Source organism: Linderina pennispora (genome assembly GCF_002104995.1).
Source record: "Linderina pennispora strain ATCC 12442 chromosome Unknown DL89scaffold_2, whole genome shotgun sequence".
NCBI lineage: Eukaryota > Fungi > Kickxellomycota > Kickxellomycetes > Kickxellales > Kickxellaceae > Linderina > Linderina pennispora.
Genome location: NW_024468250.1, coordinates 764885 through 782143, shown reverse-complemented (window position 1 = coordinate 782143; position 17259 = coordinate 764885). Strand labels below are relative to the sequence as shown.

At 52.7% G+C, this 17259-nt stretch overlaps 7 protein-coding genes across 7 annotated transcripts; all 7 read right to left on the bottom strand.

Moving 5' to 3' along the window:
* Positions 1 to 1617: 1617 nt before the first annotated feature.
* On the bottom strand, positions 1618 to 2634 carry DL89DRAFT_220985 (uncharacterized protein; the record flags this gene model as incomplete). Its single annotated transcript, XM_040884487.1, has 2 exons — positions 1618 to 2029; positions 2249 to 2634. 2 exons carry the CDS (start codon positions 2632 to 2634, stop codon positions 1618 to 1620), a joined length of 798 nt encoding a protein of 265 aa, XP_040746313.1.
* DL89DRAFT_85741 (uncharacterized protein) lies at positions 2469 to 4553 on the bottom strand. The gene is made up of 2 exons (XM_040892167.1): positions 3807 to 4553; positions 2469 to 3672 (listed from the first exon to the last, which is right to left on the bottom strand). Exons 1-2 carry the CDS (start codon positions 4165 to 4167, stop codon positions 2738 to 2740), a joined length of 1296 nt encoding a protein of 431 aa, XP_040746312.1. The 5' UTR covers positions 4168 to 4553; the 3' UTR covers positions 2469 to 2737.
* A 1018-nt stretch (positions 4554 to 5571) lies between these two features.
* On the bottom strand, positions 5572 to 6383 carry DL89DRAFT_265135 (uncharacterized protein). Its single transcript, XM_040886535.1, has one exon. It carries the CDS (start codon positions 6351 to 6353, stop codon positions 5616 to 5618), a length of 738 nt encoding a protein of 245 aa, XP_040746311.1. The 5' UTR covers positions 6354 to 6383; the 3' UTR covers positions 5572 to 5615.
* A 2076-nt stretch (positions 6384 to 8459) lies between these two features.
* DL89DRAFT_85725 (uncharacterized protein) lies at positions 8460 to 9331 on the bottom strand. The gene has a single exon (XM_040892166.1). The coding sequence runs from the start codon at positions 9113 to 9115 to the stop codon at positions 8603 to 8605; it is 513 nt and encodes a 170-aa protein (XP_040746310.1). The 5' UTR covers positions 9116 to 9331; the 3' UTR covers positions 8460 to 8602.
* A 985-nt stretch (positions 9332 to 10316) lies between these two features.
* On the bottom strand, positions 10317 to 10913 carry DL89DRAFT_255128 (uncharacterized protein; the record flags this gene model as incomplete). The annotated part of the gene is made up of 1 exon (XM_040885319.1): positions 10317 to 10913. The coding sequence occupies one exon, from the start codon at positions 10911 to 10913 to the stop codon at positions 10317 to 10319; it is 597 nt and encodes a 198-aa protein (XP_040746309.1).
* A 1095-nt stretch (positions 10914 to 12008) lies between these two features.
* Positions 12009 to 13890, bottom strand: DL89DRAFT_85714 (uncharacterized protein). Its single transcript, XM_040892165.1, has one exon. The coding sequence runs from the start codon at positions 13720 to 13722 to the stop codon at positions 12169 to 12171; it is 1554 nt and encodes a 517-aa protein (XP_040746308.1). The 5' UTR covers positions 13723 to 13890; the 3' UTR covers positions 12009 to 12168.
* A 1180-nt stretch (positions 13891 to 15070) lies between these two features.
* Positions 15071 to 16689, bottom strand: DL89DRAFT_281644 (uncharacterized protein). Its single transcript, XM_040889651.1, has one exon. It carries the CDS (start codon positions 16424 to 16426, stop codon positions 15170 to 15172), a length of 1257 nt encoding a protein of 418 aa, XP_040746307.1. The 5' UTR covers positions 16427 to 16689; the 3' UTR covers positions 15071 to 15169.
* Positions 16690 to 17259: the final 570 nt, after the last annotated feature.

Here is a 17259-nt window from a genome sequence, read left to right as displayed (position 1 = left end):
GGAACAAGATCATGCTGACCCAGCCTCTACAAGCGTCTAAGGCTACGGAGGGAGTCTCTAACGATGTAATAGCACGCACGATTCAAGTTGAGCTGTACAATTGCGCACATAGTGCTGTTTGTTATCTGAATTGTAATTGTAATTCTACAATAGCACCCAAGTTTTATTGTATGAACGGTATCTGCTGAGCAATTGGGCTGTAATAACCGGGGCCATCATGATTTTCAGCGCCAATCGCTGTCCTTCAAAAACACCAGCTGCGCTCTTCCCCCTCATACTGAAGGTTAGCCCTATCTTGGCGGGCCAAATGTGAAAGAGATGTGTGTAGAATAGTGTGCGTAGAGCCCACACTTGTAGGGAACGCCAACCAATCCTACACGCTTGCATTTCCAATACATGTGTTGACATGCGCTGAACAGCTCTGCTCGACCAAAAATTCATTTCTGCTGTGATAGTCCTGAAGATGGCTTAAACGACACACAGCATCCTGCAGACTATTGGCAGCAAATGTTTATGCAAAACACAATGTCATTACCTAGCAACAGTTGGTACTGCTTGGGAGCATAGTTCCAATTGATAAACTGCTGACACAGAAGCCTTAGGCTTTAAGGTATAGGATTATATTGGGTAGATACGGTCGTATTCGCTAATATACAGAGCTAATAACAGGGCTGTGGCCGTGGCATTTACCAGGGACCACCACCGACGACCTGGGCCTGAGCTGCAGAGATGGTAGCAGCGAAGAGGACGGCAACGGTTGCGATGGCGACGTAGGCGTTCATGGTATTGTTCTTGCTGTGCTGGCAAAGGGGAGGTGGTGGATTCTGGTATAAAGGAGAAGATGGGCTTGTCGATTGTACCTCGACCCTCCCTCTGAGTCCTGTGGGCAGGTCTTTTATAGTTGGGCTGAGCCCTCTCCTGGCGGACAAGGCGATGTGTAGCCTTCTCGAAGATGGGGCGGATACATTTTTGAAGTATACTCTGGGTCTACACATCGGTTGCACCCGTGTGGTCTTATTGTGCCGTATTGGCGGTGTAATTGTGTGAATTTTTAATTTCACAATGGGTAGCAGCGAGGTCTCCCACTTCAATGGTGGGCTATTGGGTAAATAGCGGGCGGTCCACAGCAAAAAGGCTCCAATTGAAACCCGGCCAGGGTCGATCGGTAGATTACCATATGCGATTAGATCCTCTGTGGGCACTAGGCATGCGCTTATGCCTGTGGCTGTCGATGATGGTCGCAAGGCATAGGATGCCACGCATTAATTGGCAGCGCATCTCCTTTCCAGCTTTCACAAAGCACAAGCACAGCTGGGCCAATTCATCTAGCAACGGCAATGTGGACGGTTCGTACCTCTAATTGCAGGTGCGAGCCAGCTTGCCGACACGGGTAAGCGAGCTTCAGGTGGCAATGGACCTCTTGTCGCTGGTATCTGTTCTACAACGTACACTACTCCCTAGAGCCTCCACCAAATCCCTAGCTGTTTCAGGCAGGATGAAGTTCCCAGACACTAGCATCGCGAAGCCCGACTGCCAGTGCACCTGTACTCTATGCATCGGCGGAAGAGGGTGTCGGTGGTATTAAAAGTCCTCTAGGTAAATACATTCTCTACGTCATCACTCCAGCTCAAATGAATGGTAGCACGGAAAGACAAAGTCGTCGTCAATAGCCTTTCTCAGCTGCTCGGTAATGAACAGCTCCAGCTTTTCGACATTTTTAAGTACATGGTGGTGCTGGTCGCCGATCTCTGTGCGAATGCAAAAGTTGTCCAGCAGACTGGTGCGTGGCGGCTCGGGCTCCAGGAAACAAAAGTTGATGCGGCCCTTTAAGTACGCAACCACGGCCAGCGCCGAGAACTCGATCTTTGTGATGTGCATTGTGACTGGCAGACTCGCAAACTGCGATGCCGGGTAGTTGAGCTGCAACTCGGTGCTCAGCACCAGCGACATGTCGCCTTTGTATTCAAGCTTGGTTAGCAGCTGCATGTCATCGTCGGTCCGCTCCACAGCGATCCGGTGCGGCATGGCACTTGAAAATGTGCTGGTACCGAGTGACATGCGCTGCTGCTGTTGTTGTTGCTGGAGGGAGGTCCGTGGCATTGTCTGTGCCGAGTACAGCGACGGGCTTTGCCAGATCCTTGTGCCTGGAGTCATTGATCCGGTTCGAAGCAAGCCCATAGGCGGCTGCAGAAACTGCTGAATCGATGCCTGCGATATCGGGCGATCTGGCAGCCCGCTCAACACCGACTCGAGGTCGTCGTCGATGTCCTGGTAATCGCTGTCGGCCGCAGCTACTGATGTCGATGCACCTCGCAGCCCTTGGCTCTGGAACATTCTGCTACCGATCTGCGATGCCGGCATGACCTGTATCCGCTGCATCGCCACGTCTGATTCTCTCTCTGCGTCCTCCTCCTCCTCCTCTTCCTCTGTGGCCATGTAGAATTCTGGGTAGGGTTCGGTCAGGTCGAGAATTTCAATGTCGGGCGGTGTGCTGCCGAAATCGAGACCCTCGACTGTAATGTCGCCCAGGAACACCGGCCGCTTCTCTAGCCGCGCGAAAAAGCTGTTGAGCTGCTGCTGGATGCTCTGCGCAACCTTCTTGTCCAGCTTCTCCCAGTGAATTGTAAACGACATTGTTAAAATAAAGAAATTAGGAGGGAAAAGGGAAGCGGCTGGAGCAAAGAGAGGGCGTGCGGCGGTTTCAGGGGCGGCGTGTATTTGACTTTTGGGGGTTGGCTCAGCAGTAGTCTTCGATCGTCTTGCCGTAGTGTACCAGGAACCCATCGGCAAACTCCAGCGCCTCGGTGCTGAGCTGGCGCGACCACGAGTCATACTGGGCGATGTTGTGCCGCACAACGCCGGTGATGCGCGCGCGGCTCATAAAGTTCAGGCGGAACCGCAGCGCGCGCCGGTAGTACTGGTGCCAGTCGATCCAGCCCTTGGCGCTGGCGATTTTGAATGTAGCAAGGAATATCCACCGCCAAAACCCAGGCATATTGGCCACCTTCTTGCACGACAGGCCCATGCTGATCAGCGACTCCTCGTCCAGGTAGCTCATAACCAGCTCCAGCATCTCTGGCGGTAGGCTCAGCAGCTGCGACTTCTCCTGCGAGTCGACGGTCTTGAATACCTCCCGCGGGTTCTCGTGGGGCTGTAGATAGACTGGCGCCGGCGCGTACTTGGGGCTCGAGATAATCCACAGGTCCGACACATTGTACTCTTCGTCGTTGAGCAGGATTTCCTTGACCTTGTCGGTCTCGCTGCGCTTCAGCCCCGGAACGTCGACGTCCAGATCCATGACATGCCTGCCGCTGTCGCATGCATTCGCAAAAATCCCGCGGTATGTCCACGGAATCCTTTGCCGGTCGAGCTCTGCCGTCAGCATCTCCAGGCACATATCGTGGACCACGACAACAAGAATGTCGGTCACTTCATTTGCCGCCTCGCCCACGCTCATGGCCAGCGGCTTGTTGTACTCCTCGGTCATCTCGCTCGCACACATGATGCTGAGCTCGTGCTCGGCAAACACAGGGTCGTCGTCGATGAACACCAGGCCGCCCGGGCCGTCGGTGTAGCAGCCGTGGTTGCGCGGGCTGACCCCGCTGTACACATTCAGGAAGCGTATCTGCTCGGTGTACATTTCGCTGGCGCAGATACGGAAGATGCTGACGTCTACAATCCATAAACATCAAGAGGAAAATCAAGGCCGCTGCATTTTTTGCATGCTTTTCTCTGCCATTCTAGAACGCGGGCCTGATTGCCAGCAAAAATAGGAAGCTGGTCCAGCCCGAGTAAAAAACTCTTACCGTGCTCACACTTGGCGGGGTCGCAGCCCTCGGGCATCTTCTCCTTCCACGTCTTCAACTCCACGGAGCTGTAGAGGTCGCCAATACCCTCCACAAACACCCCGCAAATCCAGCAATGCGCTGTCTCCGGTACCATGGCCATTTTCTCCCAGGGGTTTTGACAGGGTACAATAGAAGGCAAGAGGGGATAAAAATGGCTGAAAAGTTTGGGAGTGGGGAAAGCAGCGAAGAGAAACGGCTCGGCAGCCGTTTGAACAGCCACGAACAAGGGGCTTTGCAGGTCGCGTAGTAGTCGGCCTAGGGGCTGGCAGGAAAACAGCAAAATAGCGTGTTCGTAAGCGCAAATCGCTATAAAGTGCATCGTGGCCGGGAATCCTGCAAACGCAACAATTGCAAGTTTGCTCTTGATCGGATCAATGGCGCAGCTGGCCAGATCGCCTGGGGCCGGACCCGATGCCACCCTTGGTACACCTGCTCAGCAACGCATGAGATACGCCCAGTATGTGGCGGGTCCCTGGTCGAGTTTGAAGCTCGGAGGCGACGGGGAATAAACTGCAGATACACTGGTGTTATCAGCAAAGAGCGGGTTGTGATACAGTTACAGAAAACAAATCACGTGAATTTAAATATTCTGACCCAAGCTGTGCCGTGATGGGCTAGGTTCGCTAGCCCTTTTATCTCAGCTGCACACGCTGTGGCTGGAGGGCGGTAGTATGTGTTATGTATCAAAAGTACACTTTATACTGAGGTTTTGACCAAGACAAGCATGATGCGTATCAGTGTAGCCAGTATGCAGGCGGCCACCGTCGATGTCCTCAAAAGACCCCTTATTTCAGACATACAGTGGTAATTTGAAACCTATCATGTCAAATAAGGCTGTATTTGAGGCTGTGACCAATATTAGCAGTCATGGCGACCCTTTGTAATGCAGAAGAACGTCTGTACAAGATGCACTTATTACAGGCTGATGTATCTTGCAGACCAGTATAAATGAACTCAGTGTAGCCTACACTGTTATCCTTCCTATTGCCATTTCAATCCACAGGCACTCAGCTCCAGTTCGAATAGTAACCAATGTCCTACTGCTTCCGTTGGCCACGATCGAATAACAGGACCCAGCAGGTACACACTGAAGGGGGTGCTAGAAAGGTCCACAAGTGCACATACTGTGGGGACAAGTTCGGATACGATGAGGCAATGATATACCATGTAAACCATCTCTGCCTCCGCGCACCATGGAGGCATTCCTAACGACATGTAAAAGACTATAATACATACTCTCTAGTTAGAATAGTCTGTAATAATGTCTAGAATGGAATTCACATCTTTGACTAAAATGTTAGATTGTAGTTTTCATCCCCATCGTCGACGTGACTGCGGGAGACACAGTTCCTGTGCCGATGATAGGCAATGGCATTGTCTCAGTTTCCAACCGCTATATTCGGTATGCAAATGGATATACCCCTACTCATACTCGACTCTTGTATCCTATCTTAAGTAGTATATCTGTCTACATTCAACTAACTTGGTAATGTGGTTGAAAGGCTAACATGCGGAGCGGTTACAGGAGGCTGCTCATCAGTTCAATTGGTACTAGAGATATTATAGCAAGTTGCACCGGTCCACTTGATATGCATAAATTGTCTCTAGGCTTGATTGCTTTTTGGAGGGTAGGGCATCGCGGCTGGCTCAGTCAACCTATAGATTCATGATAATACGAAATACAATTAAACCTGCCACTAGATAGATTTCTACCTAGAATTATATATAATATCGTATTTATTGCCATAGCCATTTCACCTAGATATATTATGAAATTCGGTTGCCTTGATTATCGGTAAAAGGAATGCCATTTCGAAGATACAATATCGTTCTTGTTGGAAGATATCCAACAACCTGAGGTGCCCCTTCGCTAGATTCTCGAGAAATGATGTGTTCAGAAAGTGCATCTTTTACCGTAAATAACATATCGTCTGGAACAACAAGCTTGAGAAGAGAAGGTAGGCCAGACACCAAAATACACATTGCCTCAAGAGAAGGAATCGTTGGTATATCCACAATGCTTGAGAATAGGACAACTTGAGTGAGGGTGGTGCTCCAAATGGGTGCTGATTCTGTATTCTCTATGCCATTTCCAGTGTTGTATATGGCCCCGGCAAGAAGACAGCGCAGATGATGAAGCTGAGGGAGAATGTGGATGAGATCGGAAAGATATACAGGGAAGTTGAGATACAGCCTCTCAAGTCTTGTCCACAGAATCGTATCAGGGAATGGAATTGGTAGGCTTGTGTCAATAAATATTTCAGCGGTGGAAGTAGAGAACGATTTGCTGAAAAGATCCTTTGCAACAGACGCCGCAGCTTCGTCATGCACTTTATCTGGCCAGCTTCTTATGGAAATACGTAGAGTCTGAACATCTCTGAAGGTGGTTATCACAGAGAGTTGGAATTTATCAACAACGTCACAGATAATCGCAGTCTGTATTGGCGCGTCCTTGAATAAAGCGAGGGTGTTCGAATCTTTGAGTGGATAGTAATCTAAACGCATATCCTTCAGCTTTGGAAACGATATAGAAGGAAGGTATGTATCAGATTCATCTGTTGACTCAGATATTTTGGGATAGTGATAAATTTCAAGCTTCGTAAGGTTTTCGAAGATAACCGACCCAGGCAGACCGTCTCTAAAGATGTGCCATGAATGCGCGGTGGCAGAATAATATAGCCCCAATATCACCAATGAGGGTGCAAAAATTCTAGGGATATGCTCAGCACTCTCACTGTTGATGTGAAGATACAGTATAGTGAGGAATGAAGAGAAGTATGTGTGATCGAGTTGTGGAAGTGTATAATCGACCAAATCTATAGTTCGCAGCTGTGGTAAGTAAAAGTTTAACATATCACCAAGTGGGAATACTGGCGAATTCTTCAGTGGATAGCTGGATGCACCATGTATCAAATGCTTCAAATCAGGGATATGTGTTATAAAATATTGCGAAGTTTGTAACAGCCGTGTACTGATATCGTCAGCTATTGGGAGTTTGGTGTCCGAAGCCTGCTCTGCCTCAAGGAGGTCTCCAATAAAACGTATTGTTTTCAATCTAAGCCATTCGACAGTGCTGAATCCAAATATTTCGAGGATATCTCCAAGAGAGGGAAAATCGATGGTACAGTCTCGAAATGAGATAAGAAGTTGCTGAGTGTAGTTGCTGTTTTTTGATCGCACGATATTCGAGATGTTTGTTCTCCATAGAATAGGGTGTGGTGATGAGGCTGCGAGATATATGCCTCTGGATGCAAGTTGGTTAGAATCAGACGGGTTGCCATATAGAAGCATTTGGTCAGCTGTTAGTTTGTGGCACAAGATAATTGCGGTAGTGTAGAGGCTCTCTTTTATAGTGTCTCTCCAGTGTTGGCAAACCTGGTTAAGCTCGAGGAATGAAGTATAGATGTCGACATCATCTGAACTGCTCAGGTCAATACTATTGTCAAGTATATTGACAGTTCGCAGAAGAATATATGGTCTCAGTGTTGCCCAGTTCGCCATTAGCGTGAAAAACGAGGTTGTGAGGAAGAGTGGAAAATAAATGCAGTATCTGTTAACAGTGGTTGACAACCCGCATTTATCTTGGACATGTCTCTCCTTGTCAAAATCTCCCTAATCCTACTTTACCATCCACAATACCTGACCTCATATATTGACACGGGTTGCATAAATCTAATATCCTCTAGCGATTCTGGTTTAATCAAGGTACCGCTGTACTACTAGCTAGAAGAGTGTTAACATTCATACGGGTGTTTATCCTTTGTCTCTAGCGGGTGCGAGGCATGGTACGGTCGGCCAAGCGCACATGAGTGTGGATATGGACGTCAAGATACAATTGGCGGTGGAGGATAACAGGAGCCTTTCTGTCAATTATCGCATGCAATTAGCCAATAACTGTGCGGATGTGTTAGTGTTTACCCTAAATACAAGTTGGGTAATTGCTCAGCAATTCTTTTCTTATTCGAACATGCACATAGCAACAAGCATAATATTATGTTTGAACAATGCAGCATTTATTGCCACAGCCACTTCACCCAGATATATTATAAAATTCGGTTGCCTTGATTATTGGTGTAAGAAATGCCATCTCGAAGATAAAACCCTGCTGTTGTTGGAAAGTATCCAACAACTTGAAGCGCCTTTTCGATTGGTTCCTGGGAAACACCGCGTTCAGAAAGTACATCTTCTACTGTAGATAACATATCGTCTGGAACAGCCAGCTTGAGGAGGGAGGGTAATCCAGATACCAAAGTGCTCATTGCCTTAAGAGAAGGAACCGTTGGTATATCCACAATGCTTGAGAATAGGATAAGCTGAGTAAGGGTGCTGCTCCAAATGGGTGCCGATTCTGTATTTTCAAGGTTATTTCCAGTGTTGTATATGGCCCCGACGAAAAGCCAGCGTAGACGAGGAAGCTGAGGGAGAATATGAGTAAGATTGGAGAGATATACTGGGGAATTGGAGACATAGCTTTTCTAACTTTGTCCACAGAATCATATCAGGGAGTGGGACCGGTATGCTCGTCTGAACACGTACTTCAGCGGTGGAGGTAGAGAACGGTTTGCTGAAAAGATCCTTTGCAACAGACGCCGCAGCTTCGTCATGTACACTATTTTGCCAGGTACTGGCGACAATAAAAAGATTTTGAACATCTCTGAAGGTGGTTATCGCAGAGAAATGGAATCTATCAACCATATCAACGAAAGGTGGCAGACTGTATTGGCGCGTCCTTGAATAAAACGAGGGTTTTGGTGTCATTGAATGGATGCCAGCCTAATTGCAAATTTTCCAGCTTTTGGAAACGATATGGAAGGGAAATATGTGTCTGATTCTTCTATTGACTCAGATATCTCGGGATTATGATAGATTTCAAGCACCGTGAGGTTTTCGAAGATAACAGATCCAGGCAGGCTGCCTCTGAAGATGTGCCATGAATGTGAAGTGTCAGGATAATATAGGCTCAGATACTCGAGTGAGGGTGCAAAGATCCTAGGGATACGCTCAGCACTCTCACTGTTGATGTGAAGATACAGCCTGGTGAGGAATGAAGAGAAGTATGTATGGCTCATTTCTGGAAGAGTAAAGTCTGGTAAAGATATTGTTTGTAGCCGTGGAAAGTAAAAATTCAACACATCACCAAGCGGGAATGCAGGCGGATTCTTCAATAGATATCCGGATGTTCTGTGTTTTAAATGCTTCACATGGGAGAGGCGCTGAATAAAATATTGCGAGGTCTGTGATAGTCGTATTCTGACATCGTCGGCCATTGGGGGTTTGGCGTCCGAATCCTGCTCTGCCTCAAGGAGGTCTCCAATAAAACGTATTGTTTTCAATCTAAGCCATTCGACAGTACTGAATCCAAATGTTTCGAGGATGTCTCCAAGAGAGGAATAATCGATGGTACAGTCTCGAGATGAGATAATCAATCTCTGAGTATAGTTGCTGTTTTTTGATTGCACAATATGCGGGATGTTTGCTCTCCATAAAATAGGTTGTGGTGATGTGGCTACAAGGTATATACCCCTGGATGTTAGTTGGTCTGAATGAGAGGTATTGCCATATAGAAGCAGTTGATCAGCTGTTGGTCTGTGGCACAATATGATCGCGGTAGTGTAGAGGCTCTTTTTTATAGTGTCTCTCCAGTGTTGGCAGACTTGGTTCAGCTGGAGATATGAAATATAGATGTCAGTAACATCCGGACTACGCAGGCGAATACTGTTGCCATATATGACAGCAACTCGATGAAGGAGATATGGTCTCAATGTTGTCCCAGTTCGCCATTAGTGTGAAGAAATTGGTCTGTGAGGAGGAGCGGAAAAGAAATACGGCTCTTGTCAGCAACAGTTGTCAACTTACACTTGGCATGGGTTTGTCAATCTTTGTCAGCATTTCCCTAACCCTACTTTACCATCCGCAATACCCGACCTCACATATTGACACGGGTTGCATAAATTTAATACCCATTAGAACTGTTGATAGTATCAGGATACATCAATCTAAATGTGTATAACTGGTCATGTTTCTTTGAAGTTTGGCTAAAGTTTCCGCATTTGGCTCGCCTGTACCAGATGGATTCTCCTGCCCCGCGGCTGGGTCCAAGATGGGTTTGATCTCTACTTGGAAGTAGCTTCTAGTCCTCTACAACATTCGTGTATAGGGACTACAAGGAAATGAAAGCCAGTTTCATTGACATTTAACTCAACTATACACACGGTATATCAGTAGTATAGCTGTTTGCAAATCGTCTCTATGTAGACATGATACTACTGAATTGTGGTGTATTAATGTCAATCTTGTATATCTCTTTAAATACCTCTGCCGAGTATTGATTTATACAAACTGCAGTTTTTCGGCGATCCGAGAACCACGCAAGGGTGATATATATTGGATAACTACATTGCTGATATAAATCTGTGGTGTTCATAATGGCGTGTTTATACCCAAGAGATTAAACAGGAATTGGCTTGTTTAGGCATGGGTGCGAGTTGGCAGCGGGTAGCTGATAGTCTCAATGGGCTTGCCGTCGGTGTCAAAGACGGTATAAAAGTTGGGATGCGCGTAATCGATGACAGCCATAACGCCATCATAGTCGTTGATCCAGGTGTCGGTACCTGAGTGCGGCTCGGCATCGTCAGCATCATAAATACCGTCGATGCCCTCAACGCCAATCTCGAGGACGGCAGCATCAGTGACAGCATAGTCAATAAGCAGTGTCTCGCTCTTGTGGTTAGTGAAGGTGCGCAAGTGGTGTGTGGGCTCGGTCTTGTACGGAGCCGAGGACAGCGCGTAGCTCGCAGTCTCAATAGGAGATCCAGCAGAGTTGAACACTGTGTGGTGGTTCGGGTGGGCGAGGTCGATTACTGCGTAGACGCCGTCATGGATGTCGGCCCAGGTCATGGTGCCCGACGCAGTGTCAACATTATGCTTGTCGTAGATACCGTCAATGCCGTCGTACCCGGCAATGAATACGCCCAGGTTTTCGTTGGCCTCGTCGATCAGCAGAGTCTCACCCTCACCATCTGTCATAGTGCGCAGGTGGTGTGTGGGATGAGTCGGCTGGGGCATAGCGGCAGCAAGGGCGGCAGATGGCAAGAGCAAAGGCGATCTTCATGGTGTGGTAGAGTTTGGTGTTGGAAAGGTGCTTGTACTGTTTGATGGTGGGCACAAAATTTGGAAAATGCGGCTTTTTATGTAGCGTGTTGAGGCGAATACAGGATGCGCCAGACCACACTAGACCTCAGCACATCAGCCTTGGCCAAGACTGGTTAAGAATAGAAGATAATGAATGGGCGGAGAAGCTAGCATAGAGCCGATTCCCCTATGTATGCTTGATTTCCAGTGTTTTATGTTCAAGGCCTCTTGTAACTTGCGTCAAGGAAAACAGATATTTCAGGGGGTATGATTTCCTGGGGATGCACATTTCCGCATCGTTGTCTGAGCAGAGAAGCGGAAAGTGGCTTCGCCTGAAGCACACAAAGCTTGGCAGGATAGTGTTTAGGCGCTTTTGACATCTTGGCATTACTGCAGGATAAGCTGTGCTTTGATATTGCGCCAAGAGCCCAAGAGCCCATACCGATCTACAGCGCACGCTCCTCGTCGGACGGTGCCGAGAATGAACCGCAGGGCATATGAACTAGAGTATATGTATTTCTGTAACAGCAGCGTACAAGCCAGCCTATGACCGGTAGACACTATGCAAGAGAGGCTTCATTGCCTCGCGCTTGAGGTAGCGCAGATGCGAGGCAAAGTTGAGCGAGTACCAGAACAGCTGGCAGTAGTCCAGCGCGCTGATGATGTCGTCCAGCCTACCCTCAATAGCGGCGACATCCGCAGTCAGCGCCTGCGAGTCCCAGATATCGTTGATTCGGCGGATGGCGTCCTCAACGACCAGGTCCTCGCCGTCCTTCCGCTCCACAGGCTTCTCGGGGGTCTTCCATTTCGGACATCCTCGTCTGACTGCTTACCTTCGCGCTGGCGCTCACGGTCCTGCGCTGTGACAGTCTGCTTCAAACGCGCAGCCTGCACCTTGCCAGCCACAAACAGGTGGTAGGGCGTCTGCGGATTCATCAGCTTGAAGCGGTCGGCAATATCTGGGTCGAGCGACGATACAGCCACGGACGAGCCGCTGACTGACGACGGGCGTCGGGCACTGGCGCTAGACGGCTGTGGCTGCTGCGGCTGCTGCCCCTTCGTGCTGCTGCCGCCGAGTGTCCAGGCAGCCAGCTTGGCATCGCCGACTTGGTGGTCGTAGGACTTGCCGGGGTTGACGCTGCTGGCGACGAACCCAGACAGGTCTCCGGCGCTGGTGCCGGCAGCGCTGTCAAAGGGCTTGAGCCAATGCACGCGCTAGAAGGCGGGCGATCTCGTCTGCCATGGCCACCGAGCGGTCCCAGCAGCGCTGCGCCAGCGTATCGAGATCGCTGACAAACTGCAGGGTCAGCTCTGGGCGCTTCGCCTTGGCCATGTACCCGCGCTGGTACGTCGAGCGCTCAAATGGCATGCCCGTATGGCGCTCAAACACAGCTGACAGGTCAACTGATGAGTTGCGCGACGAGGGCAGGTCAAAGTCGAGCTCGCGGCTGTTGGTAGCGGTTTCGGAGATTCTGTTCTGCTTCAGCGTCTCGTCCTTGCTCGCTGCCGGGCCATTGGCCGGTGTGGTGACGCCCGTGGACCCCTGCTCGGTGTTGAGGCCGGTTCTCACGCCGGCAGCCTTGTTGGCCTCCTCATTGACCAGCAGATCCTCAAACAAATGCTCGCGGATCTGCAGCACACAGGCGTACAGGTGGATCTGGCATGAGGCGCCGACCATTTCAAAGTTGGCGTGGCGGCGCGCCGAGAAGGTGTCGGCGTACCGGTCGAGCTCTGCGTGCCACTGGCGGATGCGGCGCTCCAAGCTGCCGACGACCTCGACCAGCCGACGCAGCCGCATGGTCCAGCCCAGCGAATGTGTCGGGAGGTTGTCGTAGAACAGGGTGCCGCGGTCGACGCGCGGGAAGAACAGACGGAACATCTCAGTGCGCTGCTCCAGAAGCTGGCCCATGACCAGCGACAGAATCAGGTCGACGCGGCAGTTGGACACGGACGAGTTGGGCCGCTGCGAAAAGTCGGCCAGACCCATTTCCCAGGCCAGCGGCCCAGAGGGATTCTCCTGCGTCCACAGCTCCTCGCTGCACGGCAGCCAGACCCAGTGCCATCCGGGCTTGATGATGGGCGGGCGGCCCATGGCCAAGCCGTTGAACCGCTCGAGCTGGAAAATCGACCACCAGGCGCGCCGCCGCTGCTCGTGGTCCAGGATGCCGCCAGGGCGGCTCAGAACCTCGAGTCTTGCCGGGTGCGAGTGCTCGGACCAGCCAGTCTCGTACAGACCCATGTTGTTTGTGACGGGCGGCAGCAGGAACTCCTCGTCGAGCAGGTGGTACTGGCCAATGAACGCAAGCTGCACAGCCAGCTTCTCGTACGCTGCGCCCTCCTGCCAGTGCCCCGACACCGACATGTACAGCGCCAGGATGGTGATTGCCTGCAGCGTCGACAGCCGCGAGTTTTTGAGCGCTGCGGGCAGCAGGATGCGTGCAGCACGGGCAAACCGCTGTCCGCGCTTGAACGGGCGGCGGCCAATGCGGCCCTGCTTGGTGGGCTCGCGCTCCTTGAAGCGCGCAGCCACAGCCTGTACCGCGTAGTACAGAATTGGATCGACAGTGCCATCGAGCACCTGCCTCTCAAAGGTCGGGCGGTGCAGAATTGGCATCCACGGGTGGACGTAGACAAAGTACATTTTGATACCGTCATCGATGGTCTGCAGAATCGGCATCCCGCCCTGTGTCGATGCCGAGCGTGCGCGCGCTTCCGAATCAATGCTCATATTGCTGTCGTTCATGCTCTGCGGTTTGTGGTTGTCAATGCCGAGCACGTCCCCCAGATCTGGTTTGCCGTTTGCGGCTCTGTCGGCTGCGTCCTTATTTGTAGGCCACTGGTCCTTCGCTGTGGAAGGACAGGTGCGCTGAGGAAGGTGGGCGAGTCCATGCGCGGGGGCTTCTGCAGCTGCTGTGGCTGAAGATTGAATTGCTGTGGCTGCTGTGGCTGGGATGCGGTTGGAGGCGGCGTTGTCAGCTCGTTTGATGAGCGGTTGCCTGGGTCATAGCGAGGAAACGCATAGTTGTTGGCAAACACTAGAGAGTCCTCGGGGTTTTGGTTAGCTGGTGCGCTGGCTGTTATGCCGGCCGGTAGGGTGACGCCCAGGTTGAACGAGGGCCCGATGCTGGGGATGCTGTTGGTGTTGGCCTCCTGTGCCTGCGTGGCCGAGTTGGCTACCAGCGCCGACAGTTCCGCAGGCAGATCTAGGCCCTGCAGACCAGTGAGCTCAGCCCACAGCTGGCGCACATCCAGATCCAGCCCCTCCATCAGCGAGTCGGGCATCGGGTCGGCTGGCATGGCCATGGCCTTCATCCCCGAGTCCTGCGGCATGCCCGACATGCCGAGTGGATTGGAGATCTCCTGCGGGTTGGCCATAGAGGACTGCTTGCTGCTGGCACCTGCATCCGGCTTCGCCCGCTGCTCGTTCTTCCGCGGCCGCCCACGCTTCTTGTGCGGCGTCAGCACACACTCGTATCCCTTCTTTACGCAGTAGCTGCACCGTGGCCGCTCACCGCCGCACCGGATCTTGCGCAGCCGGCATGCGCGGCACGCCATTCCTATGGGTTTCGGTGCATCGCCCTTGCTGGCTTTGGTCTTTTCTGTTGTGGGCACCATGCCTACCACGGGCGGCTGCTGGATCGGCAGCAGCTGCTCAGGCTGCTGTTGCTGCTGCTGTTGCTGCTGGGAGAACTGCAGGGGCTGGTAGTTGGCGGCGGCCACTTCGGCGAGCGAGGGCTGTGATGTCTGCTGCTGGTCATCGGGGATTGGTGACTGTGTTGTTGGGCCCAAACTCTGGTACGTAGAAACCAAAGTTCATGGATGAAAAGGAAAAATATACGGATGCGAGTGTGGAAAATAGGAGAAGGTATATGGAGCGGATAATTAATTATTTGGCCAAGAGTGGGGAAGAAAAGGAAAAGCAACGGGAGTTCGGTTCTAGCCCTTCCAAGCGATGATAGAAGAGGAAAAAGACCTGTGCCGTCGTGTGCTCTGACCGGAGCGAGCGGCTGTGCTTATTAGCGTGAGGGGCTCGAGTGGGCTCGGCAGGGGGACTGGTGGGGGTTTGGCGCTTTTAGAAGGATCTGTTTGCTCTTGTCTTCGCTGGAGCTGCGCTAATTTCTATGATTGGCCGGGCATGCTCTATAATCGATGGGCTCAGCGGTGGGGCGGGAGAGGGCGCGCAAAAAAGATTACAGAGCCAGAAACACTCGGCTGCCAAAGCTCAATCCAGTCTGCTGGCAAAGGCCACGTCGGCGTCCCCATCTTTCGCCGGGTCTTTCTTTCGCAGCACGACGGCCACTGCGCAGCGGGTCCCTTGGGAGCATCAAATAAATTCGCGCGCTCGACATGGGCAGCCGAATATGGGCAGCTGGATGTCGGCCCATGTCTGCCCCTACTGCTGGACACCAGTCCCCGATGTCATGAATGACGCGGAGCTGTGGAACAGCCTCAGTCTGCCGAGCGGCGGCATCGGGCGTGGAGCCATGGCGCTGAAGTCGGGCGGCGGCGGCGGAATGGATCTCCTGGTGTTGACGGCTGGCAGTGCAGGCAGGCCAATGTCGGGCATATCCATGCCGCTGACCAGCAGGCACACAAACACGGCCATATAGGCAATCCAGTGCACGGCCTGGGTGACCAGCAAGCCGATGTACGCGTAGTGCGGCGGAACCGCAAAGCTGCCGACAAAAAGCGTAGCCAAATCCAGCACCTGCAGCGGCACCACCGCATATGCCACCCACTGCAGCAGCCGCTCCTTGCGCACGGCCGCCCACACGAGGCCCAGTGCCGGCGACTGCACGCGGATTGCGCGCCAGTGCAGGCGTGCCAGCCGCTGCAATGCCGGACTCCACGCGCTCGCCCGGCGCCCAGGCCTCGAGCGCCGCGCTGTTGCGGCTCACCAGACGCAGAACCTGGATCGAGTGGACGCGCAGTGTGTGGGAGAGGCTGGCGCGGGCATACATGACTGCGGCGAGCTGCATGACGCCGACCGCCAGCACTCCGCCGCCGCGCGTCGCCCCGTCGTACAATGTGGCAACGCCTATGAATATGACCAGCCCGCTTACCAGCCGCTTCTCGGAGCCGACCAGCCGCGACCGCACGACTCCCCAGCCCTTGGAGATGGCCAGGATGACCAGGAAATGCGCTCCGTCAGCCAGCGCATCGACCAGGCTCGTCGACACCACAACCATGGTGGCCTCATAGGTGGCGCTGCCCCACAGACTGTACCGGGACTGGTCGGCCAGACAGCTGACGAACCGCAGCACTGGTACGAATCCCAACACCACACCCAGAACCGGCACGCCCTGGCGCCTGCGCAGCTGCACAGCAGCCCACAGCCCCGCTGCCACCGCCCACAGCGTGTAGCATACGGCCGGGTACACCTGCTGCACGGGCATCCAGCCCGCCGGCAGGTTCGTCCACTCGCCGTTGTGCCACTGGTTGGCCATAATCAGATTGTACTTGAACTGCACCGTGGTCGACGCGCAGTTGGCCACCACCACAGCATACTCGCCGCCACGCCTCACCTGCCACTCCCACTCGTACTCGACCAGAAACACGTCATTCGGCTCATTCCCCAGCAGCTGCTGCGGCGACGCTGGACGGCGACGCGGACGTCCGAAGCCGTCAGAGTCGCTACATCAGCGCGCTTCTGCATGCCCGTGACTCTGGTTGCATGCGGCGGAGCCACTGCATCGGTGGTTTTGGTGATGAACGAGAATGCCGCCGGTTTTCTGCGCATCGTCCTTTTTGGGCGCAACCGGCGGCCGATGCAGCCCGGTGATGGGCGCTACATATTCGGTGTCGAGCCAGCGGCTGAAATCGCTGCAGATCGGCGTGCCGTCGTTGCGCAGCGTGTGCAGTCGCGCGACAAAATTGTTGACAGGCGCGGGATTTCGCAAATATCAGATAGACGTGGTCCAGCTCCACGGGCTGCGTGTCGCGTGTCGGCCCGGTGTCGTTTAGTGGCACGGGGTTGCCTTGGAACACGCCCTTGGCGCGGTGCAGCTTAGGCGTCCTTTTCCGACGAGAATGCGCCAAGCTGCAGAGGCGACGCGGGCGCGCCCGTCGCCGCGGAAATCAAACGCGCCGAGCTCGCCGAATGTCACGGATGTCGAGTGGTTCGGCAGCGAGGGCGCAGCATCGAGGAGCGCGGTCTCGCCTGTGTAGTTTAGCGCATTGGTGCATGTGCTGAGTAGCGGGATGAGCAGATATGGCCGCTTCATAATTTAATGTGGATATATGAGGTAGAAAAAATATCAAGGGAACGGCTGTAGAGATC

Bases quoted from the DNA above. Each gene is read 5' to 3' on its own strand.
- DL89DRAFT_281644 (XM_040889651.1), bottom strand. From the start codon at position 16,426: ATGGCCAACCAGTGGCACAACGGCGAGTGGACGAACCTGCCGGCGGGC.
- DL89DRAFT_85725 (XM_040892166.1), bottom strand. From the start codon at position 9,115: ATGGCCGACGATGTCAGAATACGACTATCACAGACCTCGCAATATTTT.
- DL89DRAFT_265135 (XM_040886535.1), bottom strand. From the start codon at position 6,353: ATGCGTTTAGATTACTATCCACTCAAAGATTCGAACACCCTCGCTTTA.
- DL89DRAFT_85741 (XM_040892167.1), bottom strand. From the start codon at position 4,167: ATGCACTTTATAGCGATTTGCGCTTACGAACACGCTATTTTGCTGTTT. The intron at 3,673-3,806 runs GTAAGAGTTTTT...TATGGATTGTAG, and splicing joins CCCCGCCAAGTGTGAGCACG to ACGTCAGCATCTTCCGTATC.
- DL89DRAFT_85714 (XM_040892165.1), bottom strand. From the start codon at position 13,722: ATGAACGACAGCAATATGAGCATTGATTCGGAAGCGCGCGCACGCTCG.